The following is a 22,141-nucleotide window of genomic DNA, read 5'->3' on the forward strand; positions in this document are numbered from 1 at the left end:
GAATAATGACTTTTTCTTATAAAATTCTTTATGTTCCAGGGAAAGAGCTAAGTGTATGAAATAAGATGAAATATTTTCATTTTTCTGAGTAAGGAATTCTTCAGTCTGAAGTCAGAGCTAAGCAATTAGACAGTCCATTTAAAGAATGAAGGGTTGTCTAGAGAATAATTGCCACTAGTGGACAAGTTTTATAGACATATAGTGGTAAGTCTAAGGAAATTCTTCTGCAATGTCTGCCAGCAACCGGTTTATGCCCCAACAATTTTAAACAGTTTTAAATGGTTGTTGCCTTTCAGCTTGTTTGAGTTCTGGCATGGTGAGATGATAAATGGGAACACCCGGTTTTCCTTCCCTAGCACCTCTGGCTCAGCACGCTCCCTTCCTCCCACCGATAGCTATTCTGGGTTTTGTTTTGGTTTTCCCCCTTTCCCCCGCCGGCTGCTGCAGCAGGTGGCGTGGCCGGCCGGCCGGGCGCCGAGCCTGCCCTTCCGCCGGGCGGGCGGCCGCTTTCCGCGGCGTTCGGCTGCCGCCGGCCGCCACCTGGTGGAAGCCCGGCGCCTTGCTCGGCTCCTGCTGCTGAACGGCGGAGCCCCTCTCTTCCTCCGGCGGGGTCATGTTCTTTGCCGCCAGCTGTCCTGCTAACGGGCTTATTGCCCTTTCAAGGATAACGAAAAGGTGCGGTGGGGAAATACTATGAGGAAAGTTAGGCATTTTGCGTGAACTACAGCAGCAACGATGAAGTGGGAAGTTATTGGCGGTCACAGGGCCTGTAACCAAAGACTGGCACGGTATGTGGAAAGATGCCCATGGGTGGCAAGTCAAGTCTGATCTGTATTGTTCTATACTGGACAGAACTAAAGACTTCTGTGGTCCATTATTTCAAAGCATCTCATCAAGAACCAATTTTAAACCTGTGTCCAGACACTGACTTCTGTTCGTAGACTTCGCTTTACCACAGAAACCACTCTTGTCTTGGAACATGGAAATATTATCCCTGTTGAACACAGCCAACATACACTTTGCAGAAAGAAATTGTAATTACCCAAACTCTGGCTGTATCTCCACAGGAGAAACCGAAGAAAGGCAACTGGGAAGCAATTTGGAGTCTCTTGAGAATAAAATCTGCAGACCACATCACCAGTTGCTATTTACAATGACAGTGAAAACCAAAATATATAAGTGTTGGGTTTTACATTTTGGTTTTATATAAGGGAAAAGAGGATCTTATGACCTCTTCCTCTGAGAGCATTTCTGTTTTCAGGAACGCTGGCCTTGAACTCCTCCCTACTCTCCTGTCTGCAGCAGCTCCTTAGCCATCTGCAGTTCCTATTGACCTGCTTTCAGTGGTACGGACTGCACCTCAATCTAAGTCTCCCTTTCCCACAAAAGGTTGGACCAGATGGTCTTTCGAGGTCCCTTCCAACCTGGGCTGTTCTGTGGTTCTACAAAAGCAGGCTTGCTATTAAAATAGATGGAGAAAAGCAAGTACAGCCACAACAGCTGATAAAATCCCTTACTGAATTGGACTAAAAATACAGTAGAAAACAAAGTCAATCAAACTGTTCAAAAGGAATCAGAGTGGTAGTGTGGCTGCCACAAATCAGATATAGGCTGGACAGCATTTGCCAGACCTTTGTGCCTCAGCATGTGGCCTGTGGAGTTCAACTGTATAAAAAGACGCTCATTGCTCCCTAAAGACTCAGAGCTATAGCCATCTTTTCCCCCACCTCCTTTCTCTCCCATGTTTGTTTTACCAGAAGTAACCTAAACTTACCCAGGCTTTTTTTCTTGTAATCGTCTGAAGTGGTCCCTTGGGCCCATTTGCTGCAGAAGTTAAGGTATTATTGAGATCAAACAATATGAAATCCTTAGAGCTGTGAAAATACAGGATTTCCTGCCTCAGAGCTACTAAACCCTACTCTTTAATTCCACTAAGGAAGCACAGAGCTACGATAAAACCACATGCCCAGGGACTGGAAAAAGAAACAGGCATCTGCGTCAAGAGTATATTGTATTGGTATGGTTGGAAGGTACCAGAAACATGTGCTTTGAAACATAACAGTAAAAATCCTTCAGCCTACCGCTTGGCTTTAGAAAGGCCCGTGTTTAAAATTCAACTGTCTGCAAGCAACACATCAGGTAAAACATGTCTTCAATTTGCTGTGAGGCAAGATTTTCCTACCAGCTATATATAGATCATAACTTCCTTTTCAAAACCTACAAGAACAAATGAGAAAAGTACAGAGGTCAGTTTGTGTGTGTGTGCTGCTAAGGCTACAGATCATTTGCTCCTTGGTCAGAGTTTCCTAGGCCACCCTGCTGAGACAGAAAGAAAGGGACGTGGCAGTGGACGCTGCATCAGAGGAGCCCCCACGCCACCGAGTGCTCTCCTGCCCTCCTGGGGCATACGTATCATGGGAACACAAAGGCAGAGAAGGAAAAGTGGCACTCCTGCTAACAAAGCGCAAGTCAAAAGGTAGAAAGCAGGAGCACAGTGGAGAGCTGACATTGTTTGAGGCAGAGCTGGGGGTTGGGAGGGGAAGGCACAGCAAAGCCTTAGTCTGGGAGTCTCAACAGGGAGAGGCAGCTCCTCCGGCACGGATGTGGGGGAGAGCACAAACATCCTGCTCAGAAAAGCAGCAGAACAGGGCGATGGTGGCTGTGGAAGGAGGAAGGAAGGGAAATTCCCAGTTATGGGTGCAGGGCAGGGAAGGCTGTCAGATGTGAGAGCAGGAGAGGGCTTGACAGGATGTCACGGGAGAGGGTACGAACAAAATTACCACCTACCGAAAAGGTCAGAGAGCATGAGAACGTAGTGCTGATCAGATGGGGGTTGGGTTTACACACGGAGTTTTGAGCAATTTCTGTGAAGCTGGAAGAGCAGAATAAACAGATTTAAAAATCAGATTGTTATAAGCCCCTACGTCTGACCCGCGTTAACGGGGACCACAGTTTCACTGCCAGCAGTTCCAGCAATCCAGTAACTTCTGTTTCAGCTAAACCATATACACAGCCATCCATCCATGCTGAAATACTTCAGGTCATAGCAGCCCCGCTTTATTCTTTGCTAATTACTTACTCTTTGTTAGTTATTTCTGCAGCTACAATAGGAAGAAAATTGCTGTGGTCACTTACTGTACAGCAGTGCAGTGGAAGGAGATTGATGGTAAGGAGCTGGAAAGGGCTGAGGGAGGGAGGGGGGGTGTGGAGAGCCAGGCTTGCAGGTCTGCTGACTTTGAGAAGTGAGCTTTCAAGGGACAGAAAAACAGACAAGAAGAGTTTCATGGGGAGCACAGCAGATGGAGACAGCTCTTGGTCTCAACAGGAAAGTGGCTAAAGATGACACAGTACTTCATATTCTTGTTCTAGGAGCTGACAGTGTTCCTTCCTGCACTCAAACAGCTTCAGCTGATCTCATTGAATACTTCTGGCTGTATTAAAACAGTTGAGACTGTAGACTAGAAAACCTCCTACAGAGTCTTTAGGAAAGGAAGATGGGAAAAACATGCCCGGTAATGCCTCGCAGAACATGGAAATGGTCGAGAGAGAAAAGCTAACCTGAAAACAAAACACCTCCCCACAGGCCCCTCTTTAGTCTCAGTCATCAGCTACAAAACTCTCAGGTCATACTGGCAGCAAGCGCAACACCAGCCCAACTTCCGGCTCCCATTTCCTGTAGGGGAGCAGGGAGCTTTGTGACCGAGCCAGGAATCTTAAGATACTGAGTAAGCTGAATTTGGCACACCAAGTGCTTAAAAAAACCCAGAATTTTGGGCCTCTTTCAGTGGTATTTGGAATAGCTGTTACCTTAACAACTTCTTGTGGTCTGCTAATGTATGCAGCGTGCGACTTGAGACTTTTCGAGTTGATGGCAGTAAATGCTTCATAGCACTCCCCATTGTGCTCCGCTTGCGCCATGTTGTCCTTGTTCACTTGTTTTGGCTTCTTCCCCTCCTGTTAGTTACTGGGAAACACTGTCATTGTTGCGGGCAGTTTATGAGGCCGTCCCATCTGCAAGTGCAGCGATTCTCAAAGCGATTTGCAAAATGCATCAAGTTATATTTTTATGCATTGCAAATCCATCAGACATGTCCACTAACCACAGAATTTTAAAACTATGCATCTGGTGTAACTACCGCATCAGTTTACTACAAATAAACTCTACTAAACAAATCAAGTGGGTAGTTAAACTATAGTGAGTACAGTGAAATCCCATTTATGCAGTTCAAACTGATATATCAATTTATCTTTGCTGTGAAAGCAGTGAAGATCTGCTTACCCCAGTGACTGTGCAGCATGCCATGCAACACTGTGGCTTGAGCCCACCAGTTTTGCCTCTCCAAAATGAGACTTTTTGTCTTAAAATCCTGTCAATCTCTCAGGCTTTTCTTTGGGAGGATTCTTGCTGCTCCACCATCCGTCTCACCCATACGTTTTTGCAGATTTAACAACTCTGTCACACACTTAAAGATTCATCAGCAAAGGGGGCAAGAAAAAGGTCACAAAGGAACAACTTTAATATTCACACCTGAAAACACAGATTAGCCTCTGTTCGGTGACTCCCTCAGTTACCACCTGAGGAGGCAGCAACTTCTCCAACCTCACAGGCAGATGCAGGGATCCATCCCTGGGTCTGGAAGTGCTGCGGGGTGAAGGGCGCAGCCGTCAGTGCCCCACAGGGGTACCAAAGGACAGTACCAAAGCTCAGACCACTGGGCAGTCACTGACAGTAAAGCACCTCAACACCTGTGAGAAGAGGTAGAGCAGGAAGCCCGAGGCTTTGGCCAGGACAGACGCAGCAGCTCAACACTTTCCGACAGAAACCCAGGGGAAAGCAACCCGTTCCCTTCAACTACGACAACCTAGCATGAGGAGCGAGCTGTGATGACAGCCATGGCCCAGGCCCAAACAACTACTCTTTGTGTAGAAAAAAAACCAAGGCAGGGCAAGCCATCTGCAGCAGGAATGCAAATTTCAGCAGCCTCAAGAAATTGCACAAATGTTAGAAGTACCTCACCAAAACTCAGTTCAGGAGGGGGGAAATACTTAAGACTTGACTAAAATTCACTCATTTACATATACTGAACTTAAAAAAAAAAAAAAAAAAAAAGGGTACATGCAACTTAAGTCCACTTGTCATTAAGCAAACATACATTGGCAGGTTTTGCGTCTTCAGCCAATGCTCCGGTTCTACGCTACACGCAGCATAAAGGAAGACACTGCGTGGAACCAGGTACGAAGTTGAGAATCAACTGCCAAGCATGGCAACGTTAACCCCAAAGTATTTCTTTGCAACTTCAAATAAATTCCAGGTTTTCAAACCAACTAAATAAAGACTTTTGGAACCAGAAATTGGTTTCGTGTTTCACTATTTCTTAATATAATTTATATGGGTTTTCTGTTGGTGGGGTTTTGGGGGGTTTTTTTGGTCACCCAAAACCCGGTCAGACTTTGCCAGGCTGGGAGCCGTAACCAAGCTAGTTACTATCCCCTTTTGGACATGTCACAAGCTAGCTAACAGCTGCACCTAACATCTGCTATCAAATCTAAACATCTCGATAGTTTTAATAATTTAAATCCATGTACACTTTCACTTTTCAAACTAACTCCAAGAACCAGAATTCTGCTCAACTGTCTAACATTTATCATTATTAAATGAAACCAGATACAAGTCTTAAAAAGCCAAGATGCTATAAAAAAATTGTTCCATAGAAACTCCTTTCCCCCTTCACCCAAAGCAAGTGTTGGATTATTAAAGACAGAACATAAACGATGTTTAAATTGTTTTATTCTTAAGGAGAGGCTCTTTCTGGCTCAGCCGTTTGAGCTGCGCTCCAGCATTGTCCCTGGCAGTTTTGTCTCAAACCCGGAGAGGGCAGAGTGGTACACAGGAACCACGGCAGAACATTTCAAGCGTTACAATCGGAGATGCATTTGCCATTACTGCGAACGAACGAGCGAGCAAACCAATGACTCGGGCTGTCATGCGTGGGCCACAAACATAAAAAACGAACACAATGAGACATTTGATAAAGTCATTTTAATGGAAAATGTAAAACCCCTTTCAACTTCAATGTACAAAGCATGTGTAACACTTGCACTTTTAACAAATTAAAGCAAGCCAATGTTTTAAAAAAATACATCATTGAATGTATATATGTATATATTTACATAGCATATTAAGTTTAATATTTAGCTTTAAAAGTTCACATAAATTTTACCAAAATGAGACAATTTTTAAATAAATTACACCTTTTGAAAACGTTTAATTGTACACTGAATAGCTTCAATAAAATACTGAAGTGTCTGTATTTAATATCTACTTTATATACTTTATATTTTACAAAGTTTACAATTATTTGGCAGTAATTTTCAGATTATGACATGACTGCTGTGCGGACTCAGCAAGATCCCAAATGCAGGCAATAGCTGGTGTTTGTGTCCTACTCTCACAGTAACTGTCTCAATGTAGTGAAAAATATCTGAATTATTTTAGCAAACTGTACAAGTCACATTTACATTTGATCAACAATATAGCATAGAATTTTGTGTTTTTTTCCAAAAATAAATACATCATCTTAAATCTTTGACATTTCACAAACTTCATGTACATTATAATACAGGACAGCCGAATGCTGCTTAATTGTTTGCAAGTCTAACATGTAATCACAGTGGCTGTGATATGAAGCTCTACCGTTGCAGTGTCATTAACAAGTAAATACGATGACTATGTTTTCTTGGCACTGATGGTTTGTGAAGCTTAAATTAGTGTGTATACTGTCCATATATTAGAAAAAATAACCTCAATGTTAACACAAAAAAGCAGAGCGTGCTCAGTTTTCATCCATATCTTCCATTTCACCTTCATGAATCTTCAAAGCTCTCACCATTTCTTTAACTGCATGATACAAGATATTTTTAACCTGCAAGAACATCAGACAGATTTTAGTAAGGCCTATGACTAAGGAACTCTACAAAGTAACCACATTTAGGACTAAGCCCTAAGCCAGTGCAAAAGGAAACACCTTTTTACACATTTTAAAATGTAACATGAAAAAAATAAAGCCAGCAACTCAAGGGAGAGTCATTTACACCCCTGGCATTCACGCTGCTGCTCATTGTTATTCTGTGTGAACAGCAGCGAGGAAGTAGCTCCACACACTGCTCCGCATTTCAATGAGCCTGAGCATGCCCTGCCTTCCCAACAGCTTCCAGGGCAGAATTCATTTCCTACCTGCAGTTTATCATCATAATTGATTTCTTCCTTTGACAGCCTCAGCTCCTGCGTTAAGTGAAATGACTGTACAAGATGTTCTGGAGACACAAAGTCTTCAGTTACTTGAACGCAGCTGTGAAAATTTTGCACCTATCCAAAATAACAAGAAGAGACTGATAATTAGTATTTTAGGGTTATTCTTTGGCAGAGATACCCAAGAAAAGAGTGGGCCTTGAGATCTCTTAAACCACCAGCTTGTCAGACTAAAGGGCATCTTTATACGTTTTACCTAGAGAGCAATTAAGCGTATTCGGCTTATCTGTTAGCTTCTGGCAGAAGGCACACTTTGAACAATGCACATCTGCCTGTACTCCAGTGCTTCTTTCTGTAGTCAGCTCTGACATGAATTCAACATACTCTGGTGTGTTATTCCACCCTGTTACCAGCCACACAGGCACTGCTGCTGTGCACTGCTGCTGCACAGCCGTTTCTGAAACACCACGCAGGTGCCGAAGCCACACACTGACTCCGCAGCAGCCCTGCGCTGCAGGACCCGGCTCCTAAGGCCACGCGGACATGCTGGAAGCTCGTACCCTGCCAGGCACAACTTGCCAGGTTCGCTGAAAACTAACTGCTGGTGGAAATATTTGAAAAAAAAAAAAAAAAAAAAAACAACCACCATGAACAAAGGGGGCAGGTTCAGAAGGGGGGGAAAAAAGCACCTTCTTTTTTCTCTAAACATTTCTTCTTACTGATAAGAGGCAACTACCAAGAGAAATGGACACCGCCTGCTGCCACCCAGGTCGTACCTGAAAGACAGGGGAAAGGAAAAAACGCTTCCTGGTTGTGACCTGACTACCAACTCGTGTTTGTCCCCTTCAGAAACATACAGCATCAGGTTTTCACCCCCAAACCCTTACAAATTACACTGTTTCTTCAGCATGTCAAAAATTTCCCCACATTCCAACAACTGCTCATGAAGTTGTGCAACATCAATTCTGCAAACAGTCCCACCCTGCTCAGTACTGACAAAGATCTGCCTATTTTAAGCTCGAGCCTAGCAAAATCTAGTTTTTTAATGCATACTCTGAAGTTTCCATTGTGATATCTGACATTCAAAAAACCTTTGGGGCCTACACACTTGAGGACACAGCACTTTGTTTAAAAATTATTTTCTTCTTAAAAAACACTGCCCGCACCCGATTTTATAAGGTAGCTTGCCCCTTTACAGGTGAAATCCCAGAGGATAACCCCTAGCTCAACACTAGTGTTGTACACAAGGTTTCTGCAGCCTCGTAATCATCAAGAACAAAGCAGTGCCGTTCCCTCCTGAGAATTAATCAAACAAAAAATAATTCTGGAGACAAAGAGGGTTTGTTGATGCCACACAATTTGCCAATGGCAGAAAGCCAGGAGCAAGGAAACAGCTGCAGAAGTGCCACCGCGAGGCTCCCAGCAGCACTCAGAATTTCCTAGAGCTTCGGCTGAAACATCTCTGCACTGTGCAGGCGGGCTGCCGGCTCCGGCCCCCCTCTCTTCCCTCACAGGCTTCTCACCTGTTTCAACTCTCTACCTGCCCTTGTTTTCCTTTCCACCCCATGCAAACCCCACACCGTTCTTTCACCTTCTCCTCACTGAGTCAAGGTTTTACTGATTCCCTTTAACTCCACTGCAAGAATGGGCAATGTTTGCTGCCCTCAGATCTTTCGTTCTGCTGTGCCTTAAACCTCCTTCCCTTCCAGGGCCTGTCTCACCAGTGGTCAAGTCTTTGCAGGGAGGACAGATTTTACCCGGCCGGTCTGGTACTTAACATGGGAATGCCCTGCTGACAGCCCATAGTCAGTTCTATTTATAATATTTATAATACAAGCTGATACAATGACACACACAAATAAGTTAAGTAACGATTCCCCTGAGGTTTGCTGGTTGAGGACTATAGCACTCCCACGACTGTGCCAGTTCCCGCCGAACCAAGAGAACAGCTTTGTCCCCAGCCCACGCAGAGCAGAGTTTTTCCAGCAGGGCACAGGAGATGGGTGGAGCATCGGAAAAGCCTCAGACCTGGGCCAGGACAGGGAAAGGTGAGTGGGCAGGGAGGAAAGGGCTGTCCATCCTCACAGCCGGCAGCAGCTCCTCACTGCACAGCTGCCTCCCTCCTGTCCTTACACTGAGGATCAGCCATTTCCTGCAGGGCTTAGCTCCAGGGCCAGCGCTCAGCCCAGCAGCTCTGCATACACAATTCCCAGATCTTATCCTTATCGTAACATCACCAGGATGTCGCATCACCTCCAGCATGTCATTTTACAATATATAATCCTGCTGTTCAATCAAGCTAATACCACTATAAAAAACATTATAATAACCTGTTCTACTATGAACAGGTTTTGCGTGTAACCTGAACAACACATTTCAATCACTGACTCAAGTATTTCTAGCTTTTATCACTAAAATATTTTACAGATTTGGAGTCACCAAATTAAAACCAGGGAGGGAGGGCATCCCTAGAGGACAACTGTGATACAGAATGACCCAGAGCAGAGCAGCAGAAAGAGTGAATCATTCAAAAGAACAGTAAAAACCCCCCTTTTTTTAGCTGGGGAAGTTTCCAGAGAGAGCTGAGGGCTCGCTGTTCCAAGTACCAGAGAGAGAACAAGGCCCAGACGTTAGCAAAGCAGGGGACACTTCTGAGCTCCCTTACTCGTACAGCCAAGAAGAAAGGAGATACAATCCTACAGCACATCACTCATGGTACATTCAGGGAAGCATCTGCAGAGGAGACCAGTCCAACGCTGTATCTATTTCTGGTTTCCCCCCAGGAGAGCAATTCCCTCCACAAGAGGTACTGACAAGGCTACTCCGACCGTCACAGCTCACAGGAGAGGCTCTCCCTCCCACCCCACTGCTGGAACAGTTTGACCTTGCCTACTGAAATGATCACAAGGGGGATGTGACTGCTGTCTGCAAGTACACAGGGAGGAGGGGGAAACCTGGGAAGCAAGAGGAATGCTTTATGCTACCATAAAATATTAGGAACTAGTTACTTGAAAAGCTAGACATGAATCCAGAGCAGCTGGGGAAAAAAAAAAAAAGAATATATAGAAGAAATACACACAAGCTCCTCCATGTTAGAGTAGTACAATTCTATACCAGCGTGTCAGAAGCAGCAGCGTGACAATAATCTGAACTGGCTCCAGGACGGAAGTGTCTGAGCTACACTACGCAGTGACTGCCGGCAGCTGGGCTCCCTAACTCCATCCCTCAGCCTGATTTCCTCTGCTCCAAAACATTACTGATGAGCAAATAAAAATAAAAATGTTAATTTACCACCAAATTTAGTGTCAACTCTCATCCAGTTTTAATTATAAAAGATTCACGATGTGCATGTAAATCTGAAACACTTAACATGCAAGCTTAACCTGGTATGTATTCTTGTTCAGACTTATTTTTAAGCGTTTAAATGTGCTTTGTATACATGAAGTGTTGGTGTTGATCCCTAAGGTCAGTATTTATGCATCTCTATATAGAGAGTACTACACATGTACATGAAAGAACACGATGCTTTCATTTCCTCCTACGTGGCAGATTCACAGGAACTTCTTACTGAAGATGAAAAGGTTCTCAGCTTCACCCACTAAGGTTTAAAAACACCATGTTATTAACTCCTTGGTGCCAGAAGCTAGAACATTACCACTTCAAAAGCAATCTGGAGTTTAAAGCCAAGGAGATAAAGAGAAGAGTGGTCTTATTTTTGGTCCTTAAACCTATGAACTGCAGGGAAGCCTGGAACAGTCCCACTACTTCATGTTTTATAAACTGTATGCCTTTATATAATGCCACGTGCTATATAAAACAAATTTCCCAGTATGTTTGTTATTTTCTGTGGGTTGCCTTTTCACTCTTGTATCTGTGATATCTCCCTTGTTTTGAGAGATCAGAGTAAGGTTACTGGAGGATGCAATACAAATCTTATCAACTGTGGGAGTCCTAACTGCTTTAGCCTAACAGGAGCTAAGAATAACATCAATGCCAGACATCCCTTCACCTTTATGAAGCAACATCAAGCCCTGGAGACATGGTGCAGGGAAAGGCAACCTACAACAACCCAAGATTTGGTCACCTGGATTGGTTTGGTTTTTTTTTCTTTCTTTCTTTTGCCAGAAAACAAACCCACACAGATCATCCAGGGTTAACATACCACCCATCTAAACATTCACTGGAATGACAAAGGGGTCTAGTCTGGGTAAGGTACCTGTTGCTTTCCATGCCCCAGCAACTGACATAGCCAGCAGACAGATTAGGGATGTAACACACCTGTCTTCACTACAACCTAGACATTTTTCTCACAGAGAAAACTCTGCTGCCCTGGTCACAGTGACATGCTAAGCCATAGCTTCCTCTCTGCCCAGAAGAGACAGTGGTTGGAAACTGATCTGCAAATCAGAAACCAAATAGCATCTTCTTCAGAAAGTCCTGGCCTCACTTGAACCCAAGTGGAGATCAATGATAAATCTTTAACAGCAAGATGGTTTACAACCCCTACTGCAGGGTGGGGATGGTCCTCATTCCTTGATAGTCAGCTACCTAATTAGTGGTGCTTGACAGCTGGCAAGACAGCAGGCTCCATTTCCTGTTGAAACAGGAAAACGTTCATGGAGTGAAGAAAGAAATAAATCTAGAAATGCCCAAAAATCTCATCTAGACAATTGTGCTTTCCTCCTCCTTTCACCAAGGAGAAGCAGTTTGCAGACTTTGAGAAAAAAAAAACCACACAAAAAAAATGAAGTAACAAACCCTATGTCCTAGGAGAGGACTGAAGCTTGCCACACAAATTCATACTGTTCCTCCAGAACTGCCCTACTGGCAGTACTTTTTCTTACATAACTAAGAATTAAATCACCCCAGCTGCTGGCAAGGTAACATCACTCTTCCTGATGGTAAGGGAAGCTGCTGAAGGGACAATGATGACTCCTGGTGATTGATGTACCTTCTGTGTACAAAGGAGCTTAAGGTGGAGTGGAAAAACAACCTCCAAATACTGTTACAAAAACATCTTGTTATACCCAAACTGTCTCTACAATTGTCCTATGGCTGAAGATAAAAACAATGACACCTGACATCCAGGTATTTTTATCTGCTTTGGTTGTTCTCCCTGCCTCTCTAAGGTTAGGTAAACTTTTGGTTTTAGAAGAAAAAAAAATACTAACCTGACCTTGCCATAACTAACACCAGTTTATTTAGAAATTTGCTAATGAAATGAAAAGTGGAAAAAAGGTGTTAATAATAGTCTGCTCTTTTTTCATTTTAAAGGAAAAAAGGAACAGTCTAATTTCAAGCATTCAAGTTGCTGTATGTTAGTACTGGCTAGTCATCTACACAAGCAGATATACCTTATTATACATTCCTACACACTAATACCTACCAGTAAGAAAATAAAATTTAATTTCAGTACAGATGTAGTTATGTCTTTGAAAAAATTTATTTTATTGTATTTATGTTATTTAATCCTGTGTGTCTTTAAACAGATGTACATTACCTGATGAAGTGCTCCTGCTGGTAGAATAATAGCATCACCAAGAAACTGAATAACCGTACAGGTTTTCACTCCGTATTCTTCAAGAAGTCTTTGGCGAAGTTTTTTGTTCACATACCAACTCTGATCACGTATTGGATCATGCTCTGGTAAAACTTCTAAGCCTTGCTCTTTTGCTATCTGTAAGTACAGAAAAGATCCCAAGTCACTTTCAAAAGAAGCTGAACCTTTTGCTCGTAAGTTGTAAGTACACCTAACTTATGAAGCAACACTACTGTGTTCCCAATACCCAAACAAGAATTTTAGTTAGGGATTCAAAAGAACCTCAAAGGAACTGACAAGTCCCACTGAACTGAAGACAACTGCAGAACTCCCCACTCCAAAACGTAGAGCTTTAAAGAACTCGGCACAATAATTTACTAATAAGCAACACACTCTCTGCGTGACTTCTTTCATCAAGAAAATAAAATGTGACCTCAAGAGTTCCTATGCTGCCAACTCCTCAAGCTTAAAACCTTCAGTTTTGACACAGACACGCAACACCACAACCCCAGCTCAGGAAAAAAGCCACAGACAAAACTAAGGGTCATATGGTCCTGAGCAACCTGCTCTGGGTGATGCTGAGCTCAAGAGGTGCCCTACAAATCTCAACCACTCTGTGATAACAAGTTATTTTCCTACCATCCCATCAAGGAATTCAGAAAAAATGAGGGACAACCCCCCCCCCCAAAAAAAACAAAAACGAAAACAAAAAAACAAACAACAAACTTCCCGACAGCAGTAGACTTAACTGCAACAACCATTTCTCATCAAGTTCACTTCAGGGGAACAAATACCCTTAATTAATTGCTAATTAATCAATCACAGTGACTAAAGAAAAAAAACACATATCCAATCCATCTGTCACGACTCAGGAGACAACTATCTCATTAAAAACATATATTTTTATTCATATTGATATTAAATATACTTAATTATGTGATGCAGAGCTTGAAACCGTTCTTGTGTATCGTCACCTTTCTTCTGTACTAACAAGATACTGAGATTTTATCTCTTATCAGCAGGCAAAGTGGTCCCAAGGTCTAGTCATCAATTAATCTCTAATTCAATATTTCAAAAATACCACCACACCAAAAATACAAGGTGGTGCACAATTCATTTTGGATACCATGGCAAGCTGTGGCAGCAAATGACGAACTTTATTACATACTGTCTTAAGTGCTTTTGTTTTAAACCTGCTGCTCAAAGGGTTTCGCAATATCCCTTAATTGCTCTGAAAGAAGAAACACTGAATAATACTCATTGTCCACCTATTCCGTTGCATTCATGATTTTCTTCACAACTTTTTCTGCCAAACTGAAGAGCCACCATCTACTTTGTGAGCATCTCCTTTTGGAATGAACAGAAAAGCCTCGCTGTGTAATTCATAATCTCCTGGAATTAGCTGTATTTTACTTACGAGTGCTCATTTTCCCCCACAGCTCAGCTTGCCAAAGAGCAAATGTTTTGAGTCACCAGAAGACAGCTGCCCTGGGACTGAAACACTGCCTTATTGTCCAAGAGAATCTTTACTGCTGAATTTTTCAGGCTCTTCCTGCTCACAGTAGAGACCTTGGCCTCTAGCCTGTTTACGGATCCCTTTGGTTTAGCCAGTTAAAACTCATCTGTTTTTCTTCCCACAGTACAAGACAGTGAAGACTTCTTTTCCTCAAGCAACCACTTCAGTGATATTTTGGTATTTCTATGTCATCTGTCAAGACCACCTTCTAGAACATGAAAACATGCTAAAGACAAGGGCACAGAAAACTGCTTCCCAGATTGTACCTCTAAATTTAATGCCATTGATGACTACCAATGGCCCAGTGGTGGATATTCAACCTATGTGGTAAGCAATGACCTGAAAGGTTCTGATGTGGCTCTAACTTGTTGAAGTGGCTAATGTTGAAGAAGTCTGCTGCCCTTGGGTACATTATCCCCCACTGCTTTCATCTTCACTAAGAGCCAAGGCACGTTCTTTGAGCTAACTGATGTGACAGAGCCCTTATGAAGATCAGTGGCTGCTGGGTTGCAAGGTCAGGGTTTTTTGCATAGGACAATTCGCAAAAATTTCAGCATCTGATAATGCAAGAATGGATCAGTGACAGAAAAACATTATCCTACAAATGATCCTTTGTATTAGAGAAGGACAGGAATAGATCTCCATGCTTTCCTCAGCCTTCAGAGTTTGCAGGCTACCTGTAACCCTTAAGAAGGTAATATGTATCATGTTACATATTTTAATTGTTGACGATGTAGCAGGCCAATTATAATTTATTTTATGTGCTATAAAGGAAAGGATTTTGCTCCCTCCCTTCCCTAAGCACAGGGGTGGGGTTTGTGGTTTTTGCCAGCCCCCTTTGATTTACCAGTTACTTAGATTATATTTATAAAACACATATTATAAATCTAACCTTTTGCAGAAACTCCCTTATTTTGTCAGCATCTTTGCCAGCATAAATGTGCCATAAAGCACCAGGTAATTCACTTGAATCTTTTAACCGCTTCCTTAAAAGGTCATCCAGATCCTCCTCTTCAAACTTCTTCAAAACTCCTAAGATTCAACAAAAGTATTTTTTAAAAGTGAGACAGAGGAAAAACTTAAAACACCTTCTTTTTGAATTTCTTACGTGAAACTGAGCAGATAAGTCTGCTGAATACAACAGAAGCCCCCAGGTGATCTTTTTGTGCAGTGTTTGTAATTAGTTACTAGAACATGAATGCCATAAATACCTTAAAAACAATGTTTAAACTTTTTTACACTTCTTGAATTTGATAGAACACATTCTCCTACTTGAAATAAACAAGCAGGGCTGGCACCAAAAAAACTAAAAGATGAAAAAGGTGTTTTCCTGCAGTCAGCAACAGCAGTGCTGTGCATGCTGTTCTGCAGCAGCTAGTCAAGAAGCTAGAGCTCTCCCAATATGCTCAAGTTTTGCTGCTATTAACTCAGTGCATATGCAAGTGAAAACAAAGCAAATAAAAGACAGCAAACCTTACTGCAGCTCTGTTAGTCACACTCAAAATCTACATTTGCTGATTATGGAATAGAAGGACACAAGAGTAAGAGGAAAGAAACAAAACTATTTCAGTGATTTAAAGACTGTTTCACATAAGCAATAAACCTCATACAGACGACTAACATACACCAATTTAAGCTCTCCAGTGCTGAAAAATTACATTACAGTCCAAATTCAATAGAGCAAACACAGTGCATCCAGAGGGAGCAGAATAAACAGAAGGTTTGGCAAATACATCACTCTGACATAATTGTTAGAACTACCACAGCTTCCAGGGAAAATCCTTCATCCTGCATTTTCATTAGCTCTGCCAGCCCCAGCATAGGAATGGTACATCAATTATAGGTAATGGCAAAAAAAGTGAAAAGAGTTCAAAATACCATTCATGAACTGCAGTGTATTTTATGCAGAATTAATGTGTGTGCAAATTCTTGAAACAAAGACTCTCCCAGGATTAAACAAGTACTTATGGATATCTTTCATCCGCTTCAGAAGAACAGTGTCAATTTTAAAAAGAGCAGATCATTCAGTCCACCTACACCTCTTACAATGAGCTTCCCTTTACCTGATTTGGAAAGTACTCCATTTCCTTTCGCTATGCCAACATAAACAAGGATGTTCACAACATCAGAAACTTCAATGTGGAGATTTGTGGTTCCTATATCATGGTCTTTAGTAGCTGCCACACCTATGTTACAAGATAAAATTAAGATTTGTTGTATTGCATATTCACCTTCAAATAGAAATGTGCAACAGCTAACTGAGATGAAATTTCTGAAAGCACACTAAGCATCACAGGAAAGCATTTTAGGTAGACAGGCTTTAATGTGAAAATACTGAGATATACAAACTACAAATACACTTTTGTTTCACTTGCTAACCAAGAAAATGTTACTTTTTAACAGGGACCTTGAGATATCTCTTAGCCCAGGTAACTGTCCCTACAGAGCAGCTGTGTCAGAGCAACACACATTTCAGCAGAATAACTGAAGACATTTCCTGACCACTACATTCCTTCCCAACCTTTCATGTTGTTCGGGGCAGAATATAAGTACAATGAATACACAAGGTTATCAAATCAAATGTGTCACTTTTATGCCTGGCTGTAAGCAGAGTTCTTAATCAAAAGAAATCCCCAAGCAAAGAGGAAAATTAATTTTATGTCTAAGAAGTTAAAACATACATGCTTAAGTCAAAGGGACATTTCAGAACACTAAGGTTGCAGTATTACATGAAAGCGTCATTAATGATTCAGTTCTTCAGACCCATGCCTTGATCACTATCATTAATATGTTTATTTCAAAGGACATCTGGAGAACTTTTTAAATCAAAGCCATCATGCCACAAATTACAACCCATTTCTTGTCCTATTAGAACAATCTGTAAAACAGAATTGAACAAATTTGTTTGCAAAAGAAGGAGCAGCTGGAAAAGGTCTGAGGGAAACAACCTTTTCTAAACAGGTTTTTGAGCGCACAGTATACAATACAAATGCAAATTATGATAAATATGCTGGGATTTATTTATGACCAGAATTATGAACCCAATAATATTTCAGGAAGTATTTTGTCATACAGCATTATTAAAGACAGGATCTGTCTCTGTGTAGAAGTAGCTAACCACTTATATGCTTCAGAAGACTATAACAGCACAAGAAAAGACAGAAAGAAATGCAGAAGCAAATAAACTCTCATGCCTGAGGTTCATGTACTGTTAATATGTAAGTCAGTCACACTTTTAAAGAAGAGGTGACTGCTATGCTTCTAGGGCATACTCACCATATGCACTGCACAGTCTGGGTCCCAAATCTGGACGGACAAAAAATCCTGGCAGATGAGAAGCCAAGTTTAGTTTTCCTTCTGGACTACAATATTCAGGCAAGGGTAAACTTTTTAATAAGTCCTCATATCTGGAGGAGAAAAGAAAGAAGAACGCAACTGAATTTGTGTCATTACATAGGGGAAAAAAAAAAACCCAACATGGAGATTGACTTAAGAATATCTAATATTAAACTCAAATACCTTGCTGGCATCATAGCCTTGAAATCTTCACCAGAAGGCCAATCTTTCAGTTTTAGTAAAGCTGTTTCCCCGTTTTTTATTTTCTGCCGTTCTGCAAGTAACATAGAAATTACTAAAAACTAATAGACTGTAGGTGTTTTACTTTATTCAACTGAAATATATAACTGAACTCTTAACCTGTCTATAAAGATTTCATCCATAAACCAGGAGATAATTAATTTCAAGACTCAAGAATGATACCAAAACAAAGTCAACTAGTTGAGGAACGATGACATTTGTTTCTTAGTCAGACCTAACTAGTATATTAGCACATCTTTAATTCTGCAAAGGTACAAAATGCCAGTTTCCATCACATTCTCTGGAAGCAAATTACCTAGAGCTTTCTTTTTATATTAAAGTTTCTTCAAAGCCTAAAGATCCATAAAGAGTATGTTTAACTGCAGTTTCTAACATTGACCATGTTCAGAATCAAGGGAATAATACATTTAAAGTAACGTACTTGAAACATCTTCAAAACCATCCCAGAACTCCTTGACATTGGTGTTTGAAATAACACTGTCTTTGCAATTCAAGATATCAGCTTGCTGGTTTCCAAAATCTAGACTAATTGACTCAGCTTTCCACAGGCTGAAGTTCATTTTCTTATGCATACCGGACACTAGAACAGGCTGTAAAAAATAAAATACAATAAAAAAAATCAATACCGATCCTTCCACAAGTAAACAACTTCTTCAACTAAACTGGAATACAAACGCATCTGAAACATACGCTGAAGACCTTGGCCCTCCTGAGCTGTTAGCACTTCCTCCAAAGGCAACCATACCCAAGATGTCATACACACATCTTTTTGGAGTTTAAATCTCTGTAACAGTCATTTCTTACTTATTAATGGCAGTTAACTGAGGTTTAAACTACACAAGGTTCATATGTGGGTTATACCTGACAAGCTTTTGCCCACTGCTAACAATACATTTTCAAACATGGAGTTAGGCAAATTTGTCTTTTAACACAACTCCCCCAGAATTCATGCTGAGGTCACTTTATAGACCGAACGGCTCAATACCTACCCTTCCTTGTTTCCAGCACTCTTTGAATAGCTTCCAGTTGTTGTTGTTTTTATGGTCTCTGAGCCACAAAACATGCTTATCACAGATCCATGAATACTGAATATCACTGTACCGTTTACTGCAGTCATCCTGAATACATTTTCTATCATCCTTTGGCTCATCTTTTATTTCAGATTTTACATTTATCTTTGGTGCTCTGTTCGGTGGAATCTTGTTTTCTACTACGGAAGCAATTATGTCATCAAGAATGTTTGGCATAGTCCTTCCACTCTTGCCACTCTGTTAGAAGACAAACAAATGCATGCTTAAACAATGTAAAAGCAAATGAAGTTAACACAATTCTTTTTGCAGTAGAATGACAACATTTCGTTACCAATTAGAAGCTTGCAATTATCTACTTCCTTTCTAGAAAACTGCATGCATTCTTACACGGAAAAAGTTAGAAATATACAGTTATTACGAAACTCAATATATTGTAATCTTCCTTTACTTTGTCAGGTTAGGCTTTATCTAACTTCATGGACATTTTCTTCATAGTATGTCTCAATTACCATTATATATATATATATGTGTGTGTGTGTATATATGTATGTATATGTATAAATAAATAAAAAAATGTTAATGCAAATGTGTGCGTGCATATAAAGTTTTAATTATAAATGAGTATTTAAAGCAATACAGCTATCAGACTGCTCTAACTACAACGTACCAAAACAAACAACAGAGCTTTTCAAATCCTGATATAAAAACCATGCGTCTTGTAAACACTTACTGCTGTTCCTGTAGAGTAAACTGGAGCAAAAGCAATACCAGCATCTGTAGAACCTAGACGCAATTTGCCTGCTGTCGTAGTTAATAAATCTCGTAATGTTGAGCCCTGCTCGTTGTTCTGGGATGCAGGAGGAGAACTTTTACAGTTTTGGGACTCCAGATTATCCTGGTCTTTCTCTTCCTTTGAATGTTTTCCTGAAGGACATTCTTTGTTCTCTAAAACAAAAACAATCATTGGAAGTTTACACTGTTGCATCATAATGCAGACATAGGAACAGCACCAGTATCCTGCATTTTACAGTGGTGGTAATATACTGTAGCACTAGTGCTTTATTCACCTGAAAACACACCAGAGGATGAACTAGATCCTTCAAAATGCAGTCAAACAGTGTGACTATGAAAAGGCCTTCCTCAGCATCTCAGACATGCAGCTGAGTGAGTACCTGTCACAAATGAGAGATGCTGTAGCTGGAAACACTGTCACATTACACACGCATTCCACTAGTGGCTCTTCTGGTAACAGATGCCACCAGGAGAAGGCATTGCACTTTCAAGAGTAAAATTAAGGGGGAAAAGAACATCATCTTTTCTTTTTGTTGAACAGAAAACTGTGATTTTTTCCTAATTAATTCAATTACGTATCACTGGTGCCCCCAAAGTCATGGACATGATATGACAATTTCAAACATATACCTTTCTTTTCTTCTCTGGCTTTCTGCTCTGCAAGGTCAGCTAACCAATGCAGCGGTGACTGGGATTCAGGCGGTGTTAACTTGCTGTCTGTGCTTACATCACTCCTTGGACTTGTACTACCATTTGCCTCGGACTTTTGAGGAGTATTCTGCTGTTGAGACTCAGGCATGCACAGAGAAATTTTATTACTGTGGTTAAGGACATTCTGCAAAACCTGCAAAGAACAAATTTATTTTTAAGTATATAACTCTGCTTTAATGTATTTCAAAGACAAGGCTAGCACTTAACCATCATATACGCAAATTAAAATGCAACTGGTACTATTCAAATACAAAAATCCACAAGAATCAGAACACCTGAAAAAACTGCAACATATACACACATTTTAGACTCACCTGAGACACACCATTCATTGCAGGAAGCTTGCCAGCTTGCATGTTCTGCTTGCTGGTACACTGACAATGGGATTTAATTTCAAATTTTTCTCTAATATTGTGCATAGCATCTAAAAGATCTGTCAAAACTAGAAGACAAGTAAGAAGAAAACCATCAGCAGCTCTCAATCATTTTGTGTCCCTCTTTACAATACACACACAGTGATGTTAAAATGTTATCTCCAAACCTTTTTAAAAGTTAAAACTAATAAAAATGCTAAATTTAACAGTCAAAAACACTGTAAAAAGACTGTCCAGTTTACCTTAAAGCTCATGCAGAAAGAGACAAAGTCTTTAATTAAATAATTGCATGCTACTCTTCTGAATAATCTAACCTTCACTCTGCATTCCCATTACATGGCACACACCAAGCAAGCCAGTCATTCATTATTTACTCCTCACTGTTCAACGGGTGCATCATTGCTTCTTTTAATAAAGCCGTCAAACTACAGACTGAAGTGAGCCACGTCTTGACAAAAAAATTAGTATGTGATCATGTAATTTAAGGCTGTTTGGTAATGGGTATGCACAGAAGAACAAAACCAAGGTTACGTAGGCAGTCTTCACTGTGCTGTTTCCAGATGAGTGGTTCACTTTACAATTTAAAATTAAAACCAGTTTCAGTCTGGAACCTGTTCTGGGGAATGTCACAAGTTGAATTTATTATGGAATCTAACCAACCTTCACTTCTACCTGAACTAACATGCAGCAACCCATAAAATAATGGTTGCACTAACAACCACCACCACACTTAACTGCACTTCTTTGTAAAACTTACTTGGTTGCAAGAAAAATTCTGAATTTAGCTGGCTTTAGGATTAATCCTTATTTTTTCCATTTATCACAAGCTCCTTCACTGCATTTTGCTTTACGATGCTCAACCAGATGTCCAACCAAAACCACACATGAATATTTTTTTTTGGGGGGGACGGACGGACGGACGGGGACGGGACAGACAGAAAACAGCAAAAAGCAAACCCCCAAAAATCTGTTGTCACACAATGCTCCTTGGCAGTACTAGTCCAAGATTTTCTTTTAACAGCTAAGGTCAGATTTATTCAGTACATTCTGGCTATTTTATTCTGCTCTGAAAAGGTACAAAACAGTCACAACAAACACTCTGAATTTCTTCACTGCCTGTCCCCAAAACCCCTTCAGACATCTGTCCGCATACTCCTCTTTCTCTCTTCATCATCTGTGCCCCTTGCTGTTAACTGCCCAGAATCGCTTGCCTTCCTGCAATGATTTGACACAATTCACAATTTTTTAAATGGAAAATGAGAAGTTTCAAGAAATGACTCTGGCCTCTCTTCACAGAAAGGCCTGGGAAAAAACACTTCCTGCTTGTTCACA

General features: G+C 41.0%; 1 protein-coding gene across 7 annotated transcripts in view; it reads right to left on the reverse strand.

Moving 5' to 3' along the window:
• Positions 1-5,771: 5,771 nt before the first annotated feature.
• The window catches only part of JMJD1C (jumonji domain containing 1C), a 166,439-nt gene continuing 150,069 nt past the window's right edge, over positions 5,772-22,141 (reverse strand). For 6 of the 7 annotated variants that reach the window (XM_030031426.2, XM_030031425.2, XM_030031428.2 and 3 more), the window contains 12 exons: positions 20,750-20,877; positions 20,355-20,568; positions 19,663-19,877; positions 18,891-19,169; positions 18,323-18,491; positions 17,824-17,914; positions 17,581-17,711; positions 16,368-16,490; positions 15,197-15,336; positions 12,750-12,926; positions 7,235-7,366; positions 5,772-6,923 (listed from right to left, as the gene is read on the reverse strand). In XM_030031426.2, the coding sequence (XP_029887286.1) occupies positions 6,834-6,923; positions 7,235-7,366; positions 12,750-12,926; positions 15,197-15,336; positions 16,368-16,490; positions 17,581-17,711; positions 17,824-17,914; positions 18,323-18,491; positions 18,891-19,169; positions 19,663-19,877; positions 20,355-20,568; positions 20,750-20,877 (1,889 nt within the window). In that variant the 3' untranslated portion in view covers positions 5,772-6,833. Of the gene's footprint in view, positions 6,924-7,234; positions 7,367-12,749; positions 12,927-15,196; positions 15,337-16,367; positions 16,491-17,580; positions 17,712-17,823; positions 17,915-18,322; positions 18,492-18,890; positions 19,170-19,662; positions 19,878-19,999; positions 20,105-20,354; positions 20,569-20,749; positions 20,878-22,141 lie in introns of those variants that run through there. The other variant, XR_005933604.1, reaches the window with a different exon arrangement.

The sequence above is a fragment of the Aquila chrysaetos genome, chromosome 11 (genome assembly GCF_900496995.4).
Source record: "Aquila chrysaetos chrysaetos chromosome 11, bAquChr1.4, whole genome shotgun sequence".
Lineage (NCBI taxonomy): Eukaryota > Metazoa > Chordata > Aves > Accipitriformes > Accipitridae > Aquila > Aquila chrysaetos.